The 23,967-nt window shown below is 34.4% G+C and overlaps 1 protein-coding gene across 5 annotated transcripts in view; it reads right to left on the bottom strand.

The window, feature by feature from the left end:
- The window catches only part of UNC13C (unc-13 homolog C), a 142,234-nt gene that overhangs the window by 66,708 nt on the left and 51,559 nt on the right, over window positions 1-23,967 (bottom strand). For 3 of the 5 annotated variants that reach the window (XM_035335678.1, XM_035335680.1, XM_035335681.1), the window contains 6 exons: window positions 21,769-21,996; window positions 17,072-17,213; window positions 9,782-9,951; window positions 8,214-8,329; window positions 7,228-7,391; window positions 21-171 (listed from right to left, as the gene is read on the bottom strand). In XM_035335678.1, coding sequence (XP_035191569.1) covers window positions 21-171; window positions 7,228-7,391; window positions 8,214-8,329; window positions 9,782-9,951; window positions 17,072-17,213; window positions 21,769-21,996 — 971 coding nt within the window. Of the gene's footprint in view, window positions 1-20; window positions 172-7,227; window positions 7,392-8,213; window positions 8,330-9,781; window positions 9,952-17,071; window positions 17,214-21,768; window positions 21,997-23,231; window positions 23,292-23,967 lie in introns of all 5 variants that reach the window. The other 2 variants (XM_035335676.1, XM_035335677.1) reach the window with 1 other exon arrangement.

Genomic DNA, 23,967 nt, shown 5'->3' with positions numbered 1-23,967 from the left:
GAAAAATAAAATCTACTTACCCCAAAGTTAGTAGCTGCAAACCTATCTGAGGCAGATACATTAGTTGTTGCTGTAGTATGAGCATAGAAAGCATTTATATTGGCCAACAATGTACTCATAACAGCTGGAACACCAGGGCACATATACTTAGAAGACAGACAGGAAAAGTGCCTGTAATTCAAACAAACTGACAGTTATTTAAGGTGGCAAGGATTATGCACTTTCTGTCACCACCATTTCTTTTCAGCTGCAATGGTGTGATTTTCAAGCTATTTCATGGACAATTGTACAGATAAAAATGAAGAAATCCAGATGCTTGATATAATTACGACTTTTCAAATGCTGATATTTTCAAACTGAACACATCAGAGTCACGTTTGCTTCTCACTCTGTTAATCCAAGGAGAAAAATATAATTTAACTATCTTAATTGCTATTAAGTAAAACATTAATTATTAAACACAAACTTAAAACCAATAATGAACTTTCAATCATAAAAGGTCACAAGTGATCTGTACTCAATTAGAAAAGAATTTAACTGATAATAATACAAAGACTCAAAAAATAATTTTACTGTGGCTTATATTTTAGGCAACTTTATTATGAAAGGTAAACATCAACTTTCAGGTTCACCATGATTTGACTTCTGCCTAACTGAAATTGCTGCACTTTGGCTCAGGACAGTAAACATAAGTCTGTTAATCCTGAACCAGCTTCATGTTGGAAAATGTAATTTTTAAAGATAGAGAAGTCCATCACTGAGCAGGTCTGGGGCTTTGCAGAGAAAAGGCTTTATCTCCCAATTTCTGCTGAGTCTGAGGAGATTTGTTCTCCCACAAGCCTGTAGATGCTGTCCACCTCCCTACATCTGGAATGTTTTGATGCCAGAGAAAAACTACTGCACAGCCAGTCCTGTGGCATGGAGATTGAACTAACAAGGGAGTATACTGCACAGTGTACTGCAAGCACATCACATAGAAATATGGACATGCATTTATTTATACAGCAAGATACACTACTGGAGCATGTAAATGAAGCTCAGAGTGATGAACTCAGTTGATTACTGATGGCTGAAGCTGTCAGTAGAAGGATGAAAGAATTCATGAACCTTATACTCCCGTTATGAGCAGTTCATTTAGAACTGTTTAAGGTACTTGTGAGATCTGGCACTCAGAAGTTTCCTGCTCCAGTATGTAGAGCTATATAGGTCACTGTACAAATATGAGAGTTCATGCCCATATCATGTTAAATTCTACAGTAAGAGAAGGAAGTTCCCCAAGCTCAACACATCCCTCAGGATGCCAAGATTTAGCCATACTAATGTTCAGAGTTGATAAATTGAAGTATTTTTGATGCAGTTCTAGCTTGTATTCAACAGAATCTTGTAAGGATTTGGGATGAGTGCTGATCACAAACATAATAACAATGTGACATGATTTTGTATTAGGTTTTGAATAGTTCTGACTCACTGACTTGCTAGTAAACTTTAACTTTTTGTAAAGAAACCAAAGACCATTACTGCTCACAGCACCTTGGACAAACAAGTACAAGAAGCCACTAATTCTGACGTCCACCCAGGTCTGAGTGGAAAAAGCTCTGATTTTTATAATTTTTTTTCATGGGAAACTAGAATTCATTAGGTAACATTTTAAACACTGCTGAGCAGTGAAAACACAGCAGCCTAAATTAGGTCATCCGAGAAAAAAAAAAAAAAGTTAATCTCTTGTAAGTATACAGTATTTGAACTGGAAGGAGGTCTTGTATAACTCATTTACTCCAAATGTTTAAAACAAAAAGTCAGAAATACCAGTTTTAAGTTTACCTGTTTACTTGTTCAAAATAAGAAGTATGCTTGGGTCTCTCACATCACTGGCGTAGTCTATTTGCAGATGCTTTTTTTTTAATAGTTCTTTAGGCAATCTGTTATTTCACATCTGTCAAACAACTCTTACTTTTTCAGTTAGCCTATATTTTTCTGTTGTGTGTGTAATTTAAAATGGAGATTGGGATGTGCTGCAGAAGGCAGCACATGAAGGTGCTTCTTTTGCTTTTTAAGTACTCCCTCTCAGTGCACAGACTCAGACTATGAATGCTCATTTACAGATTCAGAAATGAGCTGAAAATAATACTCTGCCAGTACCTCACATTGCTCCAAAACAAGCCCTCTCCAACACTTTCATTTACTTCAGAAATGAGACATCTAAGTTGCAATGTTTATTTCAGCAATCCGTGTCAGGTCACAGACACATTTAAAAAGAAGGAAACTCCAAAACTCTGCAGATGTCCAGGTTCAGGAATCAATTTTCATTAATGTGCCTGATCTCTTCTGCTCAGTACCTAGATATCAGACATGGGTTCTCTAAAATTATTGGCCAAACAATTCCTAACATCCTTAGTTAATGAGACAGGTTACAAAACCTGTACATTTGAAGACAAAGACAGACATTTGAAATACTACTCACATCAACTACTCACAGCAAAGTAAAAGTGATCCTAAATACAACCACCTATCATTACAGCTAGGTTATCACTATGGTCAGTATAGGAAAAGTCTTGAACTCATCCTAGGTTTAAAGTGTGCTTTAATTATCAATGAGCGCTGGCTGGCATCCCAGCCAGACCCAGTATATGTGTGATCCATAAGGTAGTTTAAAGTAAAGAAGTAAACAACTTGCCCTGAAATTGAAAAGCAATTACATGGAAAACTTCTAAAATCATAATTTTCTAACACTTTTACATCTCACTAGATAAATCCTCTTACAATTTAAGTTGGTTTCCAAGAAAAAGATCAGGCCATTAATTATGCATGTACAAACACCTAAAGAAAATCCCACCACGTATTTGTATTCATATTCTTTTTTTTTTTTTTTTTTTAAATATTATTATTATTATTATTTTTGCTACTTTAGAGTATCATTGCAAGTCTCTGAAGTATTAAGGACATAAGATTACAGCAGAAGTAGACAGTGTGATGAAACAAGGTTTTAATCCCCCCAAAGCTAGGCTAAGGAACTAAATAATTGCTGGATTTTCTAGTTTACATAGAGTCTGGAAGAGAAGAGATCCAGCTGGGGATGGGAGGCAGGAGAGGCACACTTATATTAAAGAGAGTCTAGGGCTTCAATCTTCATATGAGGGGTCCTTTTGTATCTGCAGCCTTTCAAGGCCAAGCCAGGAGACCGACTTCCTGGGCTTTCTCTAGCATTAGACTCTAAAGTATTTTCATGCTGGGCTTATATATCACAGCCTTGCACTGATATGGTGGCATATATTGATACTTAAAACTCCTATCATGCTAGTCATGTTCAAAGTGCTTTGCAAACATTTCTCAGCATTCCTAGAAAGTAGATCATTAAGTGCTATTATCTAAATTTTATAAAATTGAGAGAAACTGCTCAGGTATACACAGCAAATCAATCACATGGACCTGGACTAGAACTCAGCATTCTGAGCTCATAGTGATAATACCAAACCTTCCATTCATTGCCAGTATTTTTCAGAAGTGCATTTAAATACCGCAACATGAATCTGATAAAGATGTGACCAAGATACCTACTTAAGAAAATGTTTTAACATATCTCATGTATTTTCTTCAAACTGGAAAAACAATAATTTCCTTTGTATAAAATAAAATAGTGATATCAGATTATTTTCGCCAGTTTTAGGTAACCTTAAAGTTAATAGAAATCTCACCAGATCTATTTACCACATGCATTTTGAGAAAACACATGTAGAGATTATCAGAACTATCTTTTAAGAAATTGACACCAAAATAATTAACATACAATTGTATCACTGACTTACAATTTCCAAAAATCTTCTAATAGACCTAAAGATCCTTAGCACATGAGTGCTAAGCTAAAAATAAGAAGGCACTAATAACTCCACTCATGCTCAGAGTCATACTTCTGGTGTGTGCTCTACCAAGGGGACTCAGCAGCAGCTGCTATGTGAGAAACCATTAATATTGTATCAGCTGCCCTCAGGAAACAAGACGGACTGTGGAAAAATAGTTTGGGTCAACATTTTAAGTTCAGGGAGATCTCTTCTGGAGGTTCAGCTAATGACTAAATGTTGAGCTACCATCTTGAAAAGACACAAATTGTATTTATTTGTTGTAGGGAAAATTTGAACCTATTGATATAATTTTGTTATGCCCTTACTTAGATCACTGCTTACAGGTAGATCACTGTTCTACCTGTAATTTGGGTAGTGATGTTGATGACAGCATCAGTGTCAAGCAACAGTCGTGAATTTTTGCTTCTGTGTCTTTAATAAAATTGTCAAAATTTACAGAACCATGTTTATCACATCCAATAATATCCATGACTCTGACAGTGCTGATAACCCATGTAAGAAATCTGAAAGCCAACTGGCTTACTAGTACTTGCTACAATAAAATAAAGTAAAATAAAATAAAATAAAATAAAATAAACAGAAAACTTTATTCCTTGTCTTTGTAGATCCTTGGAAAAAGCAGCCAATAGCATGGGTAATAACTAACACTTCACATTTGGCACATGATGTCACAGCAAACATTGTCAAGTCTCACATACTTTGGAGTATATATTGTACTGCTTAAGTCCTGTGTTTAAAACCAGGTCTACTGGCCTTATTTTGAAACTTTCCTGCCATTCAATTTCCTGACCAACTGTCAGTGCAAAAATTTAATTTACAAATTATGAGATATACTGTAGAAATATTCTGCAACTAGATTCTTGAGTGTAAAATGCTTACACAGTGTTCCTTTGGGCCAAGTGATTATGTTCAAATTGTCTCTCTGTTCTATGGGAAAAAATTGCTTGCTTTTAGTAGGAGGACATCGTTACAAAATGGAATCTAAATTAAGAAGCTGTAAATTTTCTCCCAACAAGTTGTTCTAGGAGAGAAACATGATTTCAAACACAAATAAAAAACAAATAGGTAATAGTCCAAAAGATAATTCGACATGACAAATCTACAGTTTCTTCACTACTCTTCTCCCCAAAGTCTGAACACACTGAGACATGTCTACAGATGAATCAGCAAAACAATATATATACGTATATATATTCATATGTAAATATTGAGATTACATTAATTACAGATTTTATTCCTAACTAACTTAAACAAGTTGTGCTCTTAAATATTATGTGGACTACCCCTCAGATAGGGATTACTGATAATTAAAATGGAACATTTTAAAATGTAAATGGACATGGGTATTGGGGCAATGAGATCATAGTCTTGGTTTCCTGTGTGAATTACTTCTGACTACCAATTTCAAATTCACTTTCTTATTATACTTGCTGGAAATGCTGGGCTTGCAGTTATAAACAGTAAGGAAATTGGTGGAAAAGGTACAGAAGAAAACAAGAACAGAAAGAGGACAAGCCAAAGTAGGTCATGTAACTTAAAATGACTTAGAATTTTTGTGCAAGGATTCCTGAAAAATATGTTGCAGTATTTGCCCAGTTCCAAGTTAGATGTTCAGACTAAATTTACTTCCTTTTAATCAAAGTCTGTATGTTATGTTTTATACTAATATAAAAATAAAGCATCTTCTTAATATGAAAATGTAACCCATTCCTAACCCTGTTAAATGAAAAAGCTTTTAAAATGCTTGCATGTCAATTATATTTCTATTATTACAATGCTGACTTCTGCTACATTTGAATTTTAAAATTCAGTTTCAAACTTTTTCCAGTACTCTGATTTTTTCCTGTAGTTTTTCACACAATCATAATAAAGACATGAAAGAGGAGAACCTTCAAAGTCACCTTTTCAATTAAGACTGCTCAACTGAGTACTGCCATGCTGTACTGAAGTAACAAGTTACTTGGGCTGTCGGTAAGAGGAAACACTAATGCTAAATGGAGACCTGCTTTATTTCCCTAGCAAAATGGTAATAATAAACCTCCCTTGGCATCAATAGCTGTTGTGGATTCATCTCTTATAACCCTGAGTTATATTTTGTACGGATAGCAAGAACAACTTTATCCCTTTAGAGATAAACATTTTGGTAAAACTGGCATATCACTCTAAATCAAGTTATAAAATTATAATACTATGCTAGTTAATAAGTACCATATATTAATCAAGATGTAAAGACATACATGGGTGATGGAAATTTAAACATGAAAAACGAATCAGTAGCAAAGAATAGGAAATCAGAAATTCCAACTTCTATTCATGAAACTAGTTCATGAATTCCTCTGTAGGTAGTAGGGATATACAATACCATGGGGGAACTGTCAAGTATAATTAATTCTTCTGTGCAATGTTAAGGTCCTTGGAGGAAGAACATTAAACAAGTATATATTACAGATATACCCTCTCCTTTTCTAATAGACATACAGAACAATACTTCACAATGAGTTATATGACGGGAAAGAGATGCTCATTGCAATACCAGATGTTGTCATTACATTCTGCAATAGAAAGAAAATGTTATATGTTTATACTCATACTATAGAAAATATAGTATTCCCTCATACTATAGAAAAAAATAATTATTTAAGATGTGCTGTAAAGAGATGGAGGAAACAAAATGAATGTTCTGATTTAAAATTCCATAATATCAGCTTTCTGTAATGTCAATGAACTCATTTGGAGTCCTCTGCTTTCGTTTGTCTGCAGTAAAAGCAGAATGTAACCCCTTTCACTGGCAAACTTTTTACAGGACAAGGTAAGAATATATGGTATTCTTGTATCACCAGGCTTCTAAGCTCAGTGGTGTTGTATTCTAAAGGTAGCTACTTCAATATAGATAATGTAGTGATATGTTCTAATACTATTAAAAATGGTTTGCATGAATTATTTATGTATATAATAGAAGGTTACTATAGCCATTACTGGCATTCTATGATGATTTCCATATTCCTCGGAAAGAGTATGTAGCCTGTGAAACCCTTTTCTAGGTAGTACAATAACCCAATCCCGTCTAATACAGTGAAGTCTTTGTGACCCTTGCCACACATAAATATTATAAGGATAAAGAAATACATTAGTGATAATACCAGTAACAATTTATAAAATATTTATAATATATCTTAATGCCATTGCATCTGAGTAGCCTTTCAATGAGAATCAAAGGGACACAAAAGACAGAAAGAATTATAAGTCAGGAACCAGGGTGAATGGAAAATGAAAGCACAATGGCTTGACACTCGTTAGTTTTCTCACATCCTCAACAGTAGAGCTAAACAAACAAAAAACAGAAAAAAAAAAAAAACATGATAATACTTACGTCATAGCTTGATAAATATATTCAATTCCATAACGCATTGCAAATTCATCTACAATTTCTTGTGCAGCATCATCAAAATACACCTTCCAGGCTTCGTCACCTCTCACTTCAGGGATTTTTACAACACCATTACCTTTAACTTCCGTCAAGTAATGGAATAGATTCTAAATGCAAGAAATTTTTCAAATAGGAATTTTAAACTTTTAAATGGCATTCTAAAAATATGTCCTATATAATCAGCAATATGCTCATTAACTTAGATTTTGTTTATTTATTTATTAAAGGCAACAGAACGTCCATGACACTAAATGCATTTGTCTGTCTGTGTAAGTGTGGGTAGCTGAACTCTGGTAGTATAGGCCTATGATTCAGCACTTTGACCTATCTCACATAAAGGCACCACAGTGAACTGGCACAGGAAGACTGCAAAATAAAGTTGTGCAGGAACTTTCTGTACTCTCCTATACACCCTTGATAATGAATTAAATCATGAAGTTATACAGAAGTATCAAATACAATCTCTGAGAGACACACAGCGATTCATCAGTGATTTTATTTTTTTAATTATTGACAGAAGTAATATATATGATTTCTCCACTATACAGAAATGGTTAGTCTTCTTGATGCCAGCAAGTATGTGTGGAGGATTAAATACTAAAAAACAAACAAACAAACAAACAAACAAAACAACAACAACAACAACAACAAAACCATCACTGTTGGGGAAGAAGTTTTTTGACTCTACCTCTTTTTTTTTTTTTTTTTTTTTTTTTTTCTGACTCCTGCTGGCAAGAATGATGTATTGATGCTACGTTGTTCTGTCTTTGACTATGAACCTTGGTATACCAACCAAAAATAAGCTCATCCTGAAGTGTTGCAGTAGTTTTTATCAACATTCTAATTTTTTATGACATTTTTCTTTATCTGTGCAACAACTGAAAAGTGACTTTTATGATAGCTTGCTTTCCTTAACTTCTCCAACATACCTCATGTAAACAGGTGTACTGCACATGGTAGGGAGCAACTTTCTCCTCTCCTTTTATTTCAACATTGATTTTCAATCTGATAGCACCAGAGACAGCAGATTTATCTGTACGTTTTTCTGAAGGGCAGAAAAACAATATATTAGTAACTATGAAAAATACAAACTGCCATGTGAAAAACTTCCATTTTAAAGCCAGAAAGTCCTGCTGTTGAGAACAAGATAATACCTTGTAAATACCTCACATACAGTTCAGGCCATGAAGCTGAACAGGCTGCATAGCACTTTAAGCAACACTTTCTCTTTTTCAGTAGAAATTATTTTGATTTTCTATCTGGTATTTGCACTAATTATTATTTTCATTATTAACATTTTACTTTAGTTATGAAAACTATAGCAACAGCCCAAACTACTATGTTTTAGAGAAACATAAAATATTCTTAGAAGAAATCTATTCCAGTTCAGCTAAGCTGAGTCTTACAGAAGAAATTATATAAATGACTTATTTCTAAAGCTAGTCCATTTGGTTGCTATCATTGCTGTCAATGACAACTGTCAATTAATAAAATTTGGAATTCATAATGACACATCTTATTTGTAAAAAATATCTAATTTTAATAAGGAAATTAAGCAAAGCATTATTTCCATTGTTAAAAAGAAATCAAATACACATCCATACATTTTACTATGCAACAAAATATTGGCCAGGGAAACAAGGACCATTGATAAGGAAACAAGTGCTTTACAATTTCAGAAAATTATGTCACACAATTCACCTGAAGTGTTTCTGAGAACAGGCAACCTAGATAAAAAAATTACTGACAGTTTTTTGTTATCAAATGTAGGAGATGAACTTTTAAATGGTTACTTCAGAACACTTATTGCACATTAAGGCTTTCAGAATTAAAGATTTTGTATGCTTAGATTTAGATTAAGAGAATATATTCTGAGACACACTATCGTTGATTTACTTCTGGTTCAAAGAGTGATACTTCTTAAGATCTGACCAGACAAGAACATGCAGTCATTAAAGATATCAGACAGCATTTTGAGCTCCAGCAGACTGCCATGAATTTAAGACTAAGCATGTAAACATATTTAACATGTATATAACAGAAGAACAAACAAGTTTCATGAATAATGATGGATGTAAACAATGAAAAACAAAGACAATTAGGTATAGAAGAATGGTATATGCATAATCTTAAAAAATGTAATAAAGTGAATGCACGCAAAGAAAATATTCACTAGTAAAACTTTTTACTATGTAATAATACTGTGAATGGACTAGTCTGAAGTGATGGCTTTTCTTACTTTTTTAAAAACTTGTATATTAAATTGAAATATTTGTCTTTGTTGAGATTAGTTTGCTCTCTGTAATTATAACTCTGGATGGAAACCCAGAAAATATCTTTTATTTTCAAATCGTCCTGAAACATCTAAGATTTTTAAAATTGCATATCAGCACCAAAGCTGCATATTTTGAAGTACCAAATCTACAGATGCTGAGATTCTCCTGAAATTTGTTAAAAAACTAACAAACAAACAAAAAAGCAACAGTAAGAATCATACCTAAATTATACCATACATCCATTTCTCCACTCAGTGTTCTTACTTCAATTATTGTTTGCCCAAGGAAGTCATCTGATTCCTTTTTGAAATGTTGTTTTACTCTAGATTTGATGTCATCATCTTCATCCCATACTCTCACTTTTATTCTATCTGTAGAGTTATGGCATTCACTGTAAAAAGAGTAATAAAATTAAGCATGTCATATATAAGCGGTGTACATTTGTACTGCAGTCTAATTCACTGTGCTTGAATTCTGTATACTTGCTTAACTTCTTGATGTGACAGAATACCGACAACTGCAATAATGAGTGGAATAGAAGTTCGTACCATATTGCCAGGGGAAAGCTAGAGTAACTACAGTAACTTGACTGAATTATGTATACCTGTGGATAGCATTTATGAATGTTGTAAACTACTGAACGTTGAAACTATTCACTTACAACTTACAATGTGTACTTCTTGATGCTATTACTTAACAAACACCTTAGGAAAGATACAGTCAGATCAAGTATTTTTTCATTCATGAACATTATGTAGCCCATATAGTAGACCACAGAAGCAGTGGCCTCTAATGTAACAATAAAAAATGTAAGAAAATCTTAGAGACAATTTTTACTATGGAGCACAAAATTTTTGAGTAACTGATTTGTTTTACTCTTCTCTAAGACCTCAGTTTCCCTTGTAAGGAGAAGTAGGGACAGATTGCCATGCACTAAAAAACTGCAAATTTAAGTGGCTTATTATACCCTCATGAGCTGAGTTAATTTGAAAAGCTTCTGGATGCATGAGAGTGATCCCAGTGGACAACATTTTTTGGTCCCAGCTCCAAGGTCTTAATTTGAGACTCGAATAAGAATTCTTGCCTGAATTCTATTCTAAGCACTACCACTGCTCAATTATCTATTTCAGCAATTCCAGAATTAAAACAGTAATACTATAACTTATCTCCCAACTGGCACCCCTCAGGGTGTGTTCTAAGAATTAATTAGCAGTGGTAATAGGCTTTGGAAGTATAAAGTGCTTTAAATGCCATTATTACTGTCAGGGATCATTAGTCACTAAAAATGGCATGCACTTCCACCCTGCCTCACTGCGACATCACTCAGTATCACAAAAATATTTGTGCCTGTTCATATTCCAAATTTCAACACTGAAGATATCTCTGGTAGTTAAAAAACACTTTTTTTTTTTTTTTTTTTTGCTATTAGTGAGACTAATGAAATCTGGTTTCCTTTTGTCTTATGGCCAGCTCCTCTGACATCTAGCAAACCGCAATCATCAATTGCATCTTCTCTCATAATTGGGATTTTTATAAATTACCCCTTCATATGGACTCCCTGGTGTCTATTACAGGGTGAGCTCATACTGAGGGCACTGTTAGTATCTCTCATCTCTGTTTTCAGAGAACGCGACAGATGCAATATTAGGGAATCTGTGAGATTTCTTTGAGTGACTGCAAAATTCAGAAGTTATTGGCAAGGACTTATAAAAAATAGGAAGACAGATGCAGATGGATCAAAGAAATATCCTTGTCTTACGAAAATAGGCTATACCCAGAACCAAAGCATCTAATTTTCCTAATGGGTAGCCCTGAATTACTGATTAACACTGACTTGCATTTAGATGTGCACTCAACAGAAATTTTAAGCAAGGATTTTCTACTGTGGTGTAGGGAGATCCATCACTGGTGAGGCATTTAGGTAAACCTCATCACCATATCTGTGCTATTAGTAGAAGTCTTGTTCTTGTTTTGCTTCTCGGGGAGATGCCATCTCAGGGAAAAGTACTTCAGTACAAGTACCATGTTTTATTCTCCTGAGAAAACACATATTTCCCTCTAATGTAGCTGATTAAGCTACATAAGCTGATTAAGCTGATTAATGTAGCTGTAGCTGAATATTTATTCAGATGGTCAGCACCACTGTGCTTTCTCCTGATTCGTTCATCTTTTCCATATCTTCTTCTGCTTTAATTTTAGGTTAGTGAGACGTGGTGTAAGCACTACCAATGGGTTTATAATCACATGTTAATCATCTTGTCTAAACCTTTCGTGATCAATCAGGTCTGCTTCTACGTGTTTGTAATGTTCCTATTCGAGACCCCAAAACTTATATAGACTTGTGATGCTGGAAGGGACAGGGTGGATGAATGCATTTTTACATGCCTGCCCTGCAGCATTGAGATTGCAGGGAGATTTACTATTAATCTTACAGAGCTGTCTGCATGATGCTGCTTACCTGCCCAGCCTCTCAGAAACAGCACTTCGTAAAGAGATACACATCCTGCTTTAGTCTATCTGATAACATCTTTGCAGAACTATGGGGATTTGCAAAAATGTGGGATTCCTACCTCTGCTTAATTTGTCCAGGAAAATTAGCCCAAAGAATTCAAGAAAATGCAACGTATGTCACTTTCAAAACGTTCCATCTTCTAGCCACTCCCTATTACACGCTTAGTAAAAGTGCACTAAGGACACAGGAAATGCAAGAAGTGAATTGTTCTTTAGCACACAGAGACTGAAGGTACTGATACTTTTGAAAGCTGAAAAAGTTCCTCTATATTCAGATAAGATAGATAGTAGTTTTAATAATTTATCAACAATCTGGTGTTGCTATAACATTTCTGAATTTACAGAATACTGAACAGACATGAACTAATCCTCATGGCGTTCCTGTTTTTATGCTAATGGCTAGAGTAATGAAAAATGTAATAAACAATGTGTACTAGAAGACGCCCACATAAACTTACTATTAGCTACCCTTTCATGACCTGATTTTAAACCTCATCTATGAGATATGCATCCAGTGTTAAAATTACAAATAATTGATACAGAGTAAAGATGTAACTGCTAGTCAATGAAGATGATGATAGAAAGTGTATGGGGACTAAACTGTCATTTAGTTAAAAAGAAATAAATTCATAATAATAACATAGTTTCCTTGTAAGTCTTCAGTAAAAAAAAAATCTTACATCCGCTAACAAATTTGCAGACTGCGAACAGTTAGATTAGTTGGAGGTTTGTTCACCCCCTCCCCTCTCCCTCCTCCAAAGTGATATTTCTATGACTTAAAGGAAAACATTTTAAAAATAAAATACACTATCTCATTAAAATTCTGCAAGGAATCAGCAGAAAAATTTTGGTTATTTCTGTTACACTGTACAAGTGGTGCTCTTTAAGGGAATTCTAAGGAAAAAAAACATCCAGCTGGATACCTGCAATAGATGCCAGAAAGTCTCCATCAGACACTCTGGACTGAAATATCTGAAGTATGAAGCAATGGTCAGCTTCAACACGGAGATTTCAACTATCATGGTGTCTAAACTACATCAATGTTCTTTAGTGCTAGAAGATACCTGATACATTTTCTCATCATTATCTGATAAAATATACAGCAGTAAAAATGATCAGAGACAGTCTAGTTTGTACAAACATGTTTTTTCTTCCTGAGAATGACTGGAAATCTTCCCACGCAAACTCAATTGGATTTTATATCTTTATCTTTAATGATATTTTCAGTATACTACCAGGAAATCTTCAACAATATCAGAGATCAGGCAAATTCTAACAATTTAATGATGACCCTTATTTTGGCCAAGTGGCAATGATTGTCTTCACAAAAACCTCTTCACTGATCTAATTTGAGTCACACAGTGTATGTTTTCATTCACTGAATGGAGTAAGAGATATCCATTGAAGCTATTTGTCGGAACCATATGATGTCCTTGTGACAGTCAAAATAGAAGGAGTAATATAAAATAATCATCCAGTTATATGAAAGACTTCCGGATTAGACAACTGCAGCTGAAGTGTTAACATAATGAGTGGTTGGAGGAAACATGATCCCTTCAGTCTGCAAGGAAATTTGGAGAGGTATGCTTGCTAAAAAACACTGCCACATACAAACAGATTTCCATATTTCAGCAATTGGAGTCAACTGTTGAAAATAGTCAAGAAAATCGTGAGTGAAGACTTCTATTATTGTGTTGGATGCTCCTAAAGCACCAATATTTTTAGAAGTTTGTACAAAACTGAAAATCATACAGCCAACATATTTTTCTCCCCTGTAACTGAGTGGTCTCTCTTCCCATATCAGACAAGTTCAACTAAAGATGCAAGCAGACAGGCAGCAGTAAGAGCCTGCCTTTGTTATGGGGTTGAAAAAAAAATCATCTATCACTGATGCCTTGTTACTCATTAAAACAATAAAAATCTATTCTGATATCTCCTTTCTGATAATGTGAATTAAAAAAAAAAAAAGCTCTTGTTACCTATAAAATATTAGTTAAGGGAACATCTCCTGGCCTGTTTACTTCTCTAGCTTTTGTACCAAAAATATACATTTCAAGGAAAGATGTATTCTTCCTGTGGTATTCTTTAGTTGATAGTTTACTGAGGTGCATACAGGTGTACAGAAGCTCTCCTGCTGTTATTTCTTGAGTTCTCACGTTGAAATCTATGCCAGTATCCCAGCTTCCTGTGGCATGGATGTTTAACAGCATTACAGAACGTGCTGTTAGAAACATTCACTCTGCTAGCCATACAGTCATATGAGGATTATGTATGATTCTGCAACCTGAATACTGCCCTCACTCTATTTGCTTTGACAGAACAAATGCACACTGGTGAGCCATTTTTTCCAAGTCTTTGTTTCAGAATAGAATGGGAAATTTAAATGAATGTCTTGGTAATATAATTAAATACAAGATTTAGGATTTTTTGATGTATTTTATTTCTGAATTTAGCATTTAAGAGATATAATGATGATTAGTATTAGATTTAGACAGGACGATCAAACATCACTAATAAAGCCTAATTTAAATGAAACTTCCTGAAATAGTTATATTAATCCAGTTTAGATTTAATCTTGTGATTAAACATTTATAGTTTACTTAATACACTTTAGAAATTCTCATAAGCTTTCAAGTGAAATCTAACACGTTAAATAACTCAGGGAGATAACTTTATTTTAGACAGTGTGTTATAAAAATGATTGAAAATATATTCAGTTGAAGGCACATATAGGAGATTATATATGTATATATGGCATATATTCAGGAGATTGTGCTATAGCATTTTTTAAATTAACATAATTGCTGGGTAGCAGATTAAAGTAATACCCAGAGACACAGCTCACATCTTAGAACAAATAAATTTAGAACTTCATACCAAGTTGCTCATCCAACTCTTGACATTATGCAACTCATACAATTAAGTTCAAGAAAGTAATTGATCTCCTGCATTTTTTTTTTACTCACAATCATTCAATAAGATATGACACTTCAACATCTACTGGAGTAACACAATCCAAAAAGAAAACATAATCTACATACAGGTATCCTGTAAGATGTTTATGAGTTGTTTTTTTTTTTTTTTTTTTTTTTTTCCTGAATTGAGTATTCATTTCTAGTACTGGCCTTTGAATCTGTGTTAGGAATGGACATACATTGTTTAGTACAGTTGGGTTACTTAGTACCATTTCTCAGACAAATAGAAGAGGCAGTTAGGGTGATATCTCTTTCAAACTCACAAGGGGAATGATAACCTCTGCAATCAAAAGGAAGCAGATTTCAGTCAAAGAAGAGAGAAGAGAAAATTGTGCTACATGCCAGGGAGATCATCTCTCATGTTATAACATTGCACCTTCTTGAATAAGACAAAGATAATTTGAAATGACTGAACCCTAAGGAATAATGTGAAAAGAAAAAGGAAAAAGGAAGGAATTAATGTTATATCCCGAAGACAACTATTTTGTTTTGTGGTGATTGGCTATTTTTTAAATTTTCTTTTACACATGGTGACTAACTGTAGATCCTGAATCCTGACTGGGCAGTCTGCAGGATCCTGAGCTGTTCTGTTACTGCTTCATAAATTCATGGATGCTTATAAAAATGATATATCCCCTTTATCATCACTGATACAAGGTTTCATCAGATAAAGTTGTATCAAATTAACACTCAGTTTTGAATAACACTGTTAGGTGTAAGATTAATAGACTTACATAACAAAGTTCCACGGGTTAGACTATTATAATGTGTTACCGGTTTGCATATATTCTCAAGAAGAAGGCAAATATGGCTGTGTTGTATTTAACACTGGAATTTTACATTCTTTTAAAATTATTATATCATATTTTCACAATTTACAATACTATTGTCTTCACACACATTTACTATACTATTGTCTTCACACTATTGTCTTCACACACCTTCCATATAATATCTATTGATTTTATCTGATAATACTGTTGAGAGTACTTTCAGGGTAGACTAGAGCTTTTCTGAAAAATCTAAAAAATCTGCCTAAATAAACAGGAACACAAAAAATAATTTCATGAAAATTTTCTAAAAAATATCTAGGGCATATATTAGCCTTTCAGAATCCTTAATTGACTTTGACAATAGCAGTTAAATGCACATCATATAATGTGCCACATAGTAATCAAGCTGACACAAGAATAAATGTTGAAATACTTTTGATACACATATAGGAATAACATTTAAAAAAAAATATTATTATCAGATTAGTGTCATTCTCAGTCAGAAACGTGTTGTACCCTAAAGCAATATTTAAAGGAAAGGAACAATATAATATAAATGAATTAGAATTTCCTGTACTCTAATATCTCTTTCTGAAAGAAGTTCTGAGAGCATTGCCAGAGTTAGAATTGGCATGAAATCATATTCAGACCTTAGTAAACATATTTCAGATTGGAACATCTACTTTGTCGTCAGGGTTGAACTTTTGTAATGTGCTGACAAAAAATGATACTATTTTCAATTCTGGGGCTGTAGCTAAGGAAATGAGACAAAAGGATCCTACAAGACTCTTCAGATCTGACAACACTCAGTCTTGGAACCATTACAGATAACCCAGCCCAGAGTCTAAAGTGTACCAGATATTATGAAGTGCCTCAGCTCACCTATGGTAATCATCCTGTTGAATTTATTTATTTATTTATTTATTATCTTTCATAGTCAGTGTCTGGGGCACAGGAATGCATCTATAACATCTAAGGTCAAAGTCCAAACAATTTGTTACTGAAGTTCCTTATAAAATTAGAATGGACTCCAACAATAAATTCCCCAACAAATATGAGATCTATGAATACTATTGATACAGTTATAACAAAATTGTATGCTCTCCCCATTCAGAGCTATTTTATTAATGCTATAAATGCACATAGCATAGGAAACATGCCTTCAAATTAGGTAAGTTTTTCACTTGGTAACATTAGATCACCCAAAATATAAATTAAAAATGCAAGAAACAATGTCATCTTCTATACTCACAAATAAAATTTCTCATCCCATACTGGATTCAAGTTTCCAAAAATGGTCTTTGTTCTCCGCTTATTTTTGCCAACTTGCACAGTAACATAGGGGTCACTTGAGCCAGTTTTGTCCTTGGCTTGTAAGCCTTGAGCACAAAGCACTGCAACAAAAGGAGAAAATGTGCTTCAGCCCTCATAAACCTTCATTGCCAAGAAATAAATGAGGTGGTGACAGCAGCAACAGGAAACAAAGACCTCAAAATTAGGGCTGCTGAAACAAAGCTTTCTAGGTCAATTTTTCCAGCTTCTGTTGCTCTGGAGATAGATAAAGTTTTTCTAACTACCGTTCTGGACTGAATGCAATCTACAAATATTGTAATAAGTTTAGATTCTGTACAAAGCACAAAACAAATATTTTTTCTTGCCGTGTATAATCCAGATACTCTTAAGCTTTGATTTCATCATCACAACAAAATAATACTGATGTGTAATTCAACTTGAGCCAGATGATATCCTGAATCATATTTTTTTTTCTTCCCCAAAATAAATAATTTTTTAAAAAATCCCAAAGATCAAAAGAAATTCAAAATGAAAATCCCCAAACCTTCGAAAATCTGCACAACGGATTATGAAACTCATGTGAAAGAGAACTATGAGCATTTTCAAAATAGTTTCCATTCTACCATAAACAGGATGACAGTTCAGATCAGTTGTTATCAACTGTTTAAGTATAAATGACAGTTTGTGTGTATATAGGTAATGTGTATAAGCAATTTGTAGCAAATATAAATACATGTAATTTGATTTTTCATCATAATTAGTAAAACCAGAAATCTCAAGAGAAAGCAAAATTGACAAATAGCAGCCTACCAAACCCAGAGAACTGCCATTAAAACACTTGCCATGGCCCTAAAATCAGCATAGCTAGGTTTTATTATTTTGCACATATTATTTTAAACATATCAGTGTTAGCATTTAATAAATATTCTCTGTTGTCAGTCATTGTGGATGATGAAGGGCCTTCACCATGCTCTGAAAAATGAATACATAAAAATGGCACCGTCTTACTCAGCGTATCAGCTACCCATGTGGTTGCAGTCACATCTGCTGACTTCAGTGAAAAAAAAAAACTGAAGTTTGTTACTTTTTACACACCTCATTCTTGAACAGATTAACTTTTAGGAATAAACTAAAACATCTCATCTTCCCTGTTCACTGCAAATCTAAAGGAAAATTTTAGAATGCAAGGAAGTACCCCAGTACCCCTCTCCACTTTTCTTCTTCCTTTTTTTTTTTTTTTTTTTAATGCAAAAGAATTAAGTGCCAACTTAGAAAATTTCTTCCAGAATTGCTAGCTATTATACTGGCCTGAGCACAAGGCATCCTAGAGTATCCTTTAGAGGTAGAACTAAAAGCATGAATAAGATTTAAATATTTTCCATCACACAGCTCTCCATGTCCTCAAAGTTTGGTGACTGTCACACAGTTCAACAACTATGCTTTTGAGCTTCACGCACAGTCCCAACACCTTCAGAGTAGCCTCCATTTTTCACAGTCCATCTGATGAACGATCTCAGATTTTCCCTAGGTTTCTTCTGAAACATATCTGCTATTCCTCAGCTCCACTGACAGTTTATGTACTGACTCAAAGACAATTGGACTTTAGCATGGACAACAAGAGCCATGCATAGCTAACAAAACACACAAAAACTCTCACAGAATATTTCTTTCACTCTCCACTTGCCAAATGCTTTTTTCCTCCCCCTCCTGAATGTCAGTTCTCCATTTCAGCACCAGAAACGGGAAATCCATCTCCCAGCAAGTCTTCCTCATATACCAAAAACTGCCATGAAATATAATAGTTCTATTGTAACATTTTTTTAGCACACAACCCCAATTTATATATTTGTTGATTTTGTTTGTTTGTGCTCATATTATTAGCATTACCTTCAAAACAGAGTTTCTTTGTAGGAATCTTTTTGAGCCACTTTCCAGTTTGTGATGGTTAGTTTGGTTAAAACTAGATAATATGATCCATAAACCCATTTATCTGAACACATAAACTACGCTATGTCAGAATATGATGAAAGTGAAATGAATGAGTGAGGGTGCCACTGAGCAGCCCTCTGTGCTGTGAAATCCCCCCTCTTTGCCCAGGACCCCTTGTGTTTGTACCCTACCTTACACAGGTGCCTCTCCCACATGGACTGAATCAGCCCAGTTCCAGTGTCAAGCTGTATATTAAATATTAGTAAAATTTAATTTCTTTCTTATCTCTTAGATTAAAAAATATTAGTTCTAATATTTTCTTCCAGCACCCCAATGCACACAAACCCACCTTTGGAGACCCCAAGTCTAGCCTGTTTCTCCAGTTATCAGCATACTTCACTTGATAACGTTTGGGGTTCTCTTGCAGCACATACTGGCACTTCTGGTCCTATGTATTAATACTTGTGCTGTATACCAAGGAATATGGTGAATATTCTAGTGCAACTCTTGGAAGGTATTAAGGGGTATTTTAGAGGAAATGTACATAAGATAACTTAAAATGTAATATGAACTACATTTCTGGGACTTGCAATTGTGACAAAGCCATTAGCTTTTATCTGAGCCAAAATGCTGTATTTTGATCACAGCTTTACCTGCCCAACTCACTTCTGTTCCTATACCAGCAGTGTGAAAGCGAGCAAAGGTTCAAAAATGAAGACACAAAATCTGTTTTATAATAACAGAAGATATTTGTGTGGCCTGTGGAACACTTTTTTTTTCTGATGTCAAGCTTCAAGTCACAAAGACCCCCATCAATTTGTTATTCTTTCAGATATGGCAGAAAAGGAGAAAGAAAAGGGACATTTTCTTATTTTCCCTTTCCACTCAGTGGACCTGATATGAAAGTAGCTGAGCTTTATGAAAGTATAAAACTATGTTTATGGAATGCTTTTTCAGAGCAGAACCAAATATTCAGGCACAAATGCTGCTGGCATTAGCTGCACTGCAGAAGATGACCTAGCAGTAGAAAATACACAGGGGAAATTATACCCTACTTGCTGCTCCTGATGAGAAGCATAGTAAAAACTTCACCTATAAGGTACCCATAAAATTTAACTGCAGCAAATGCCTTGCAGCCTGGCTTAAGAAATTTGGGGTAAAGCATAAATGCAAGGCAAAACATTTTTATTTATTTTTTATTTTTTCCCCCTCCTTAAAAGATGGATACATCATTGTGCCAGTGAGAAAAAGAATTAGCAGAGTCTTCTGTAACCCAAAACATTTACCTAGAAGTATACATCTCTGTAACACCAGCAGGGAAAGATTACTACTATTACCTCTCCATATTATCATCATTTTGCTTATTTGACACCCGCGTAGCCATATCCAGATGAAATACTGTTTCTGCACTTTAAAGCTCCCCAGTAAGCAAGACTGAAAAACTGGAAAAGGTCCAATGAAAAGGTGCCAGTTTGGTTAGAGTAAGCAATATATGAGAAAGAGCTAAAGATGTTGGGTTTTCTTATCCTGGAGAAAAAGGAAGCTGAGAGAAAATCTAACTGCAGACCTCAACTACCAAAAAACCAATAAAGAGTGAAAATGAAGTCAGATTCTTCTCAAAGCTGCTCAGTGAAATAAGAAGAGGCTACAGCTGTAAGCTGCAGCAAGGGAAATACCAGCTGTGTATAAGGAAAACAGTTTTACAATGTGAGTGTTTAATCGCTGGAACTGGTTGCCCAGTGAGCAGGACAGACTGCCCAGAGATGGATGTGAAATCTCCATCCTTGGAGAGTTTTGAATCTAGTACAGACAAAGCCCTGAACTTTGAAGTTAGCCCTGCTTTTAGCAGAGGGTTTGAATATAATGCAGAAATTCCTTCCAACATCTCTTCCTAAATTATTTTACAATTCCCTTTTGAGGATTGTCCTGATTCTGCAGAACTAAAATCACTGAGTTTTGCTTTGAAAAAAGAACCAAACCATTCAACAATACAAATGAGTTTTGTATCAACACTAGTAAACTGATAATTACTTTGCAGAGAGAGTGTATGAAAACATTTGCACATTTACTGAGTAACTGACTAAGATAATGCCATTTATCTGCTTGGGTATCCTATCATTTGGCTCATAAACAGCAGTAAAGGACAATTGGATTTTTTGTATCAATGGGAATATGTTTGGCCTTATAGAACATATATGGAAAATATTTTGTAAAATCCGTTGGGAAAATTACCCTACATATAGGTGTGAAACATCAGGCACCAAGAACTATTTAAACAGATGTTTTAGGAAAGTTTCTATAAAGTAGTGAGAAGTTGCTTGACCTTAATTCAGGCAATAAAGATGGATAAACCTCAAAACAATGGTGTGTGAAATTGTTGAGCTGTAGTGTTCATAGTATTTCAATTGTCATGAACTTTAAACTCTTGTAATTGGTTAACAGGGGAAAAAAAATAATAATAATTCTCAAGCACAGGAGATACAGATACTGGGAGGAGGTAGTTTTACTCACCTTCCTCCCTAGAGAAATGGAATATAAAGTACTTCTGCAAACAACTCTAACTTAAAACGCTTCCAGTTAGGATGTTACAAATTCAGCCAATTATAGAGGCACCAAATTCACAATTTAACATACAGTTCCAGCTCTAAGTACAATAAATCTTAATCCTGAACCAGGGGACTAAGAAGGAGAGAACTCTTAGATCACACAAATCAGAAGAAAATTTACCTGTGATGGTGATTTTTGCTGACCATTTGGATGTCCCATCTAAAACACTTTGTTTTGCTGCTTTTGTATATTGTACAAAATCTTCTTTGGAAATATCAAACATTTCCTGGATCACTTCAAACACCTCTGGTCTATTTTTTTCTCTGATCTTCATTCTGTCCTTCATAGCACTAATAATGTTCTGTGTTTTATCTTCTGCACCATGTTTGGAACTTTTTTCAGCAGCTCCTGAAATCACAGAAAAGGTCAACACATTTATTAAAATATTGCTTTCTTAGTTATTTTTTTTTTCTCCAGACAATTAGTTCTCCAGACAATTTTTCATACTGCAGTACTCAAAGCAGATGTATGTTTCATGTGGATAATACCAAGACTCTTATAGTTATTCTTTGTGATACCTAAAAATTATCAATTGAATTAGTTTAATATGATAAGTTAATATTCAACTTCAACCAGTTACATGTTATATGCAGACGTATTTGTTGAATCAGTACTGTGAAAACATCAGAACACCTAAATTTTCTTATATGATTAGGCATGCTGATTCTTTCAGAAAGTTGTACAGAAGTGTTCAGTATCTGACTCAGTTTGTTCTGACCTTTGCCTCTGTTACTAGTTAGTTAAATTTAAATAATGCATTTACAAATAATTGTTTAAATTTCATATTCATTTTTCTCTAATTCAGCACAATATCTTCATTTCTTTCTCCCTCTCCTTTTACAGTAGGATGATACAGGAAACATATTTGTTCCACTAGGACAAAAATATTATTAACAAAACCAATGTTTAAACCAGCTAATATTTCCACCTAATTTTTCAGAGAATTCTTAGTTTGACAGCAAAGAGATTAACCCAGATTCCTGCTATGCTCTCCCACAGTGGAAATCTAATGAACAATAGAAAGAAACAGGCATAGCAGCTTCAGATATTTTGTTGACCACTTCCAGACACATCTCAGTATTTACTGACTCTGCCTGCACTCCAGGAAAGCTTTTTCATTCCTTACTTGAACAGCATTCATAATAAATATATAAATTGCAATTATCACATAAATTCACTTAATGGAAGCATTCAAAATCTATTTAATTTAAGTATTATGATTAGTTTGGGACTACCCTAACTGCCAAACAGTTCTGTAACACTGACTTGACTTCCTCACTCCAGATCAGAATCTATCACACTTTGTTTCTTCTTCTTCTTCTCATGAGTGAGCAAAAGTGGTTCACAAAAGCTCTGTGCTAACACTGGAATGTTCTGTGCCCTGTCTTTCATAGAGTAGACATGACATTCAGGTTGCAACTGAATAGATTAGAGAAAATGAAGTTCTAGTACTGGGACCAGCCAGGGAAAGAATACTCTGTTTCATAAACAATTGCGTTTCTGGAGAAAAATAGATGGGGTTAGAGAATCTTATGAAATCTAGTTTTGCATACTAAGAATTATGTGAATCTGCATTACCCTGCTCTTAACAGCTGCAGGCCATGGGTAGGATTCGAGGGAGAGATCTGTAGTCTCCTTCCTTCCTATTATGAAGTAGAAAGATACAGGCCTATTAGTAGATGCAAACTTCAGGGCAGAAGAAAGCAGAGAACCTCCTAAATAAAATAAATATATTTACAACAAAGAAATGCATTTCTTTGCTGCAAAGGCCAGTCTCAATAGAAACTGAATGATGGAGCACAGGTATTGCAGGATCAGTTTTGAGACAGAGTAACATTTGTTTTTGCTGGTAATCGTCCATATATCACCTGCAGTGCAACCTGACAGCACACTTTGTTCTCACACTACTACCAAATGTCAAAAAAACATAAGAAGAAAGCTGAACAGTAGGATATTAAGACTCAACCAACACAATACCTGTGCTTTTGTGTTATTAAACTTCATGGCTTTTTATAAAATGCTTCTTTATAAAATGCTTCTATTAACTCAGGTTAATAATACGTATGGAATAGAGAGGTTCTACTCTTCAGTAAAATTTTCATTATTAGTAATTTCAGTAAGTATATGAGGATGATAGAAGAGATTAAAAGTATATTATCTATGTGATAATGACTGCTAGAGCGTATTAACCTATGATGGTATGTCGGGCCTATCCTATAATTCTGGAAAAGAAATAAAATACTCAAGCAGTGGTGCTGATTTGTCTGGGACTTCAAAACCACTGCAGCCTTTACTGTAAATAAATAAATTAAAGTATAA

The sequence above is a fragment of the Oxyura jamaicensis genome, chromosome 10 (assembly GCF_011077185.1).
Source record: "Oxyura jamaicensis isolate SHBP4307 breed ruddy duck chromosome 10, BPBGC_Ojam_1.0, whole genome shotgun sequence".
NCBI classification, from domain to species: Eukaryota; Metazoa; Chordata; class Aves; order Anseriformes; family Anatidae; genus Oxyura; species Oxyura jamaicensis.
Note: the sequence above shows the minus strand (reverse complement) of the source record. Positions and strands in the feature narration are given on the sequence as shown.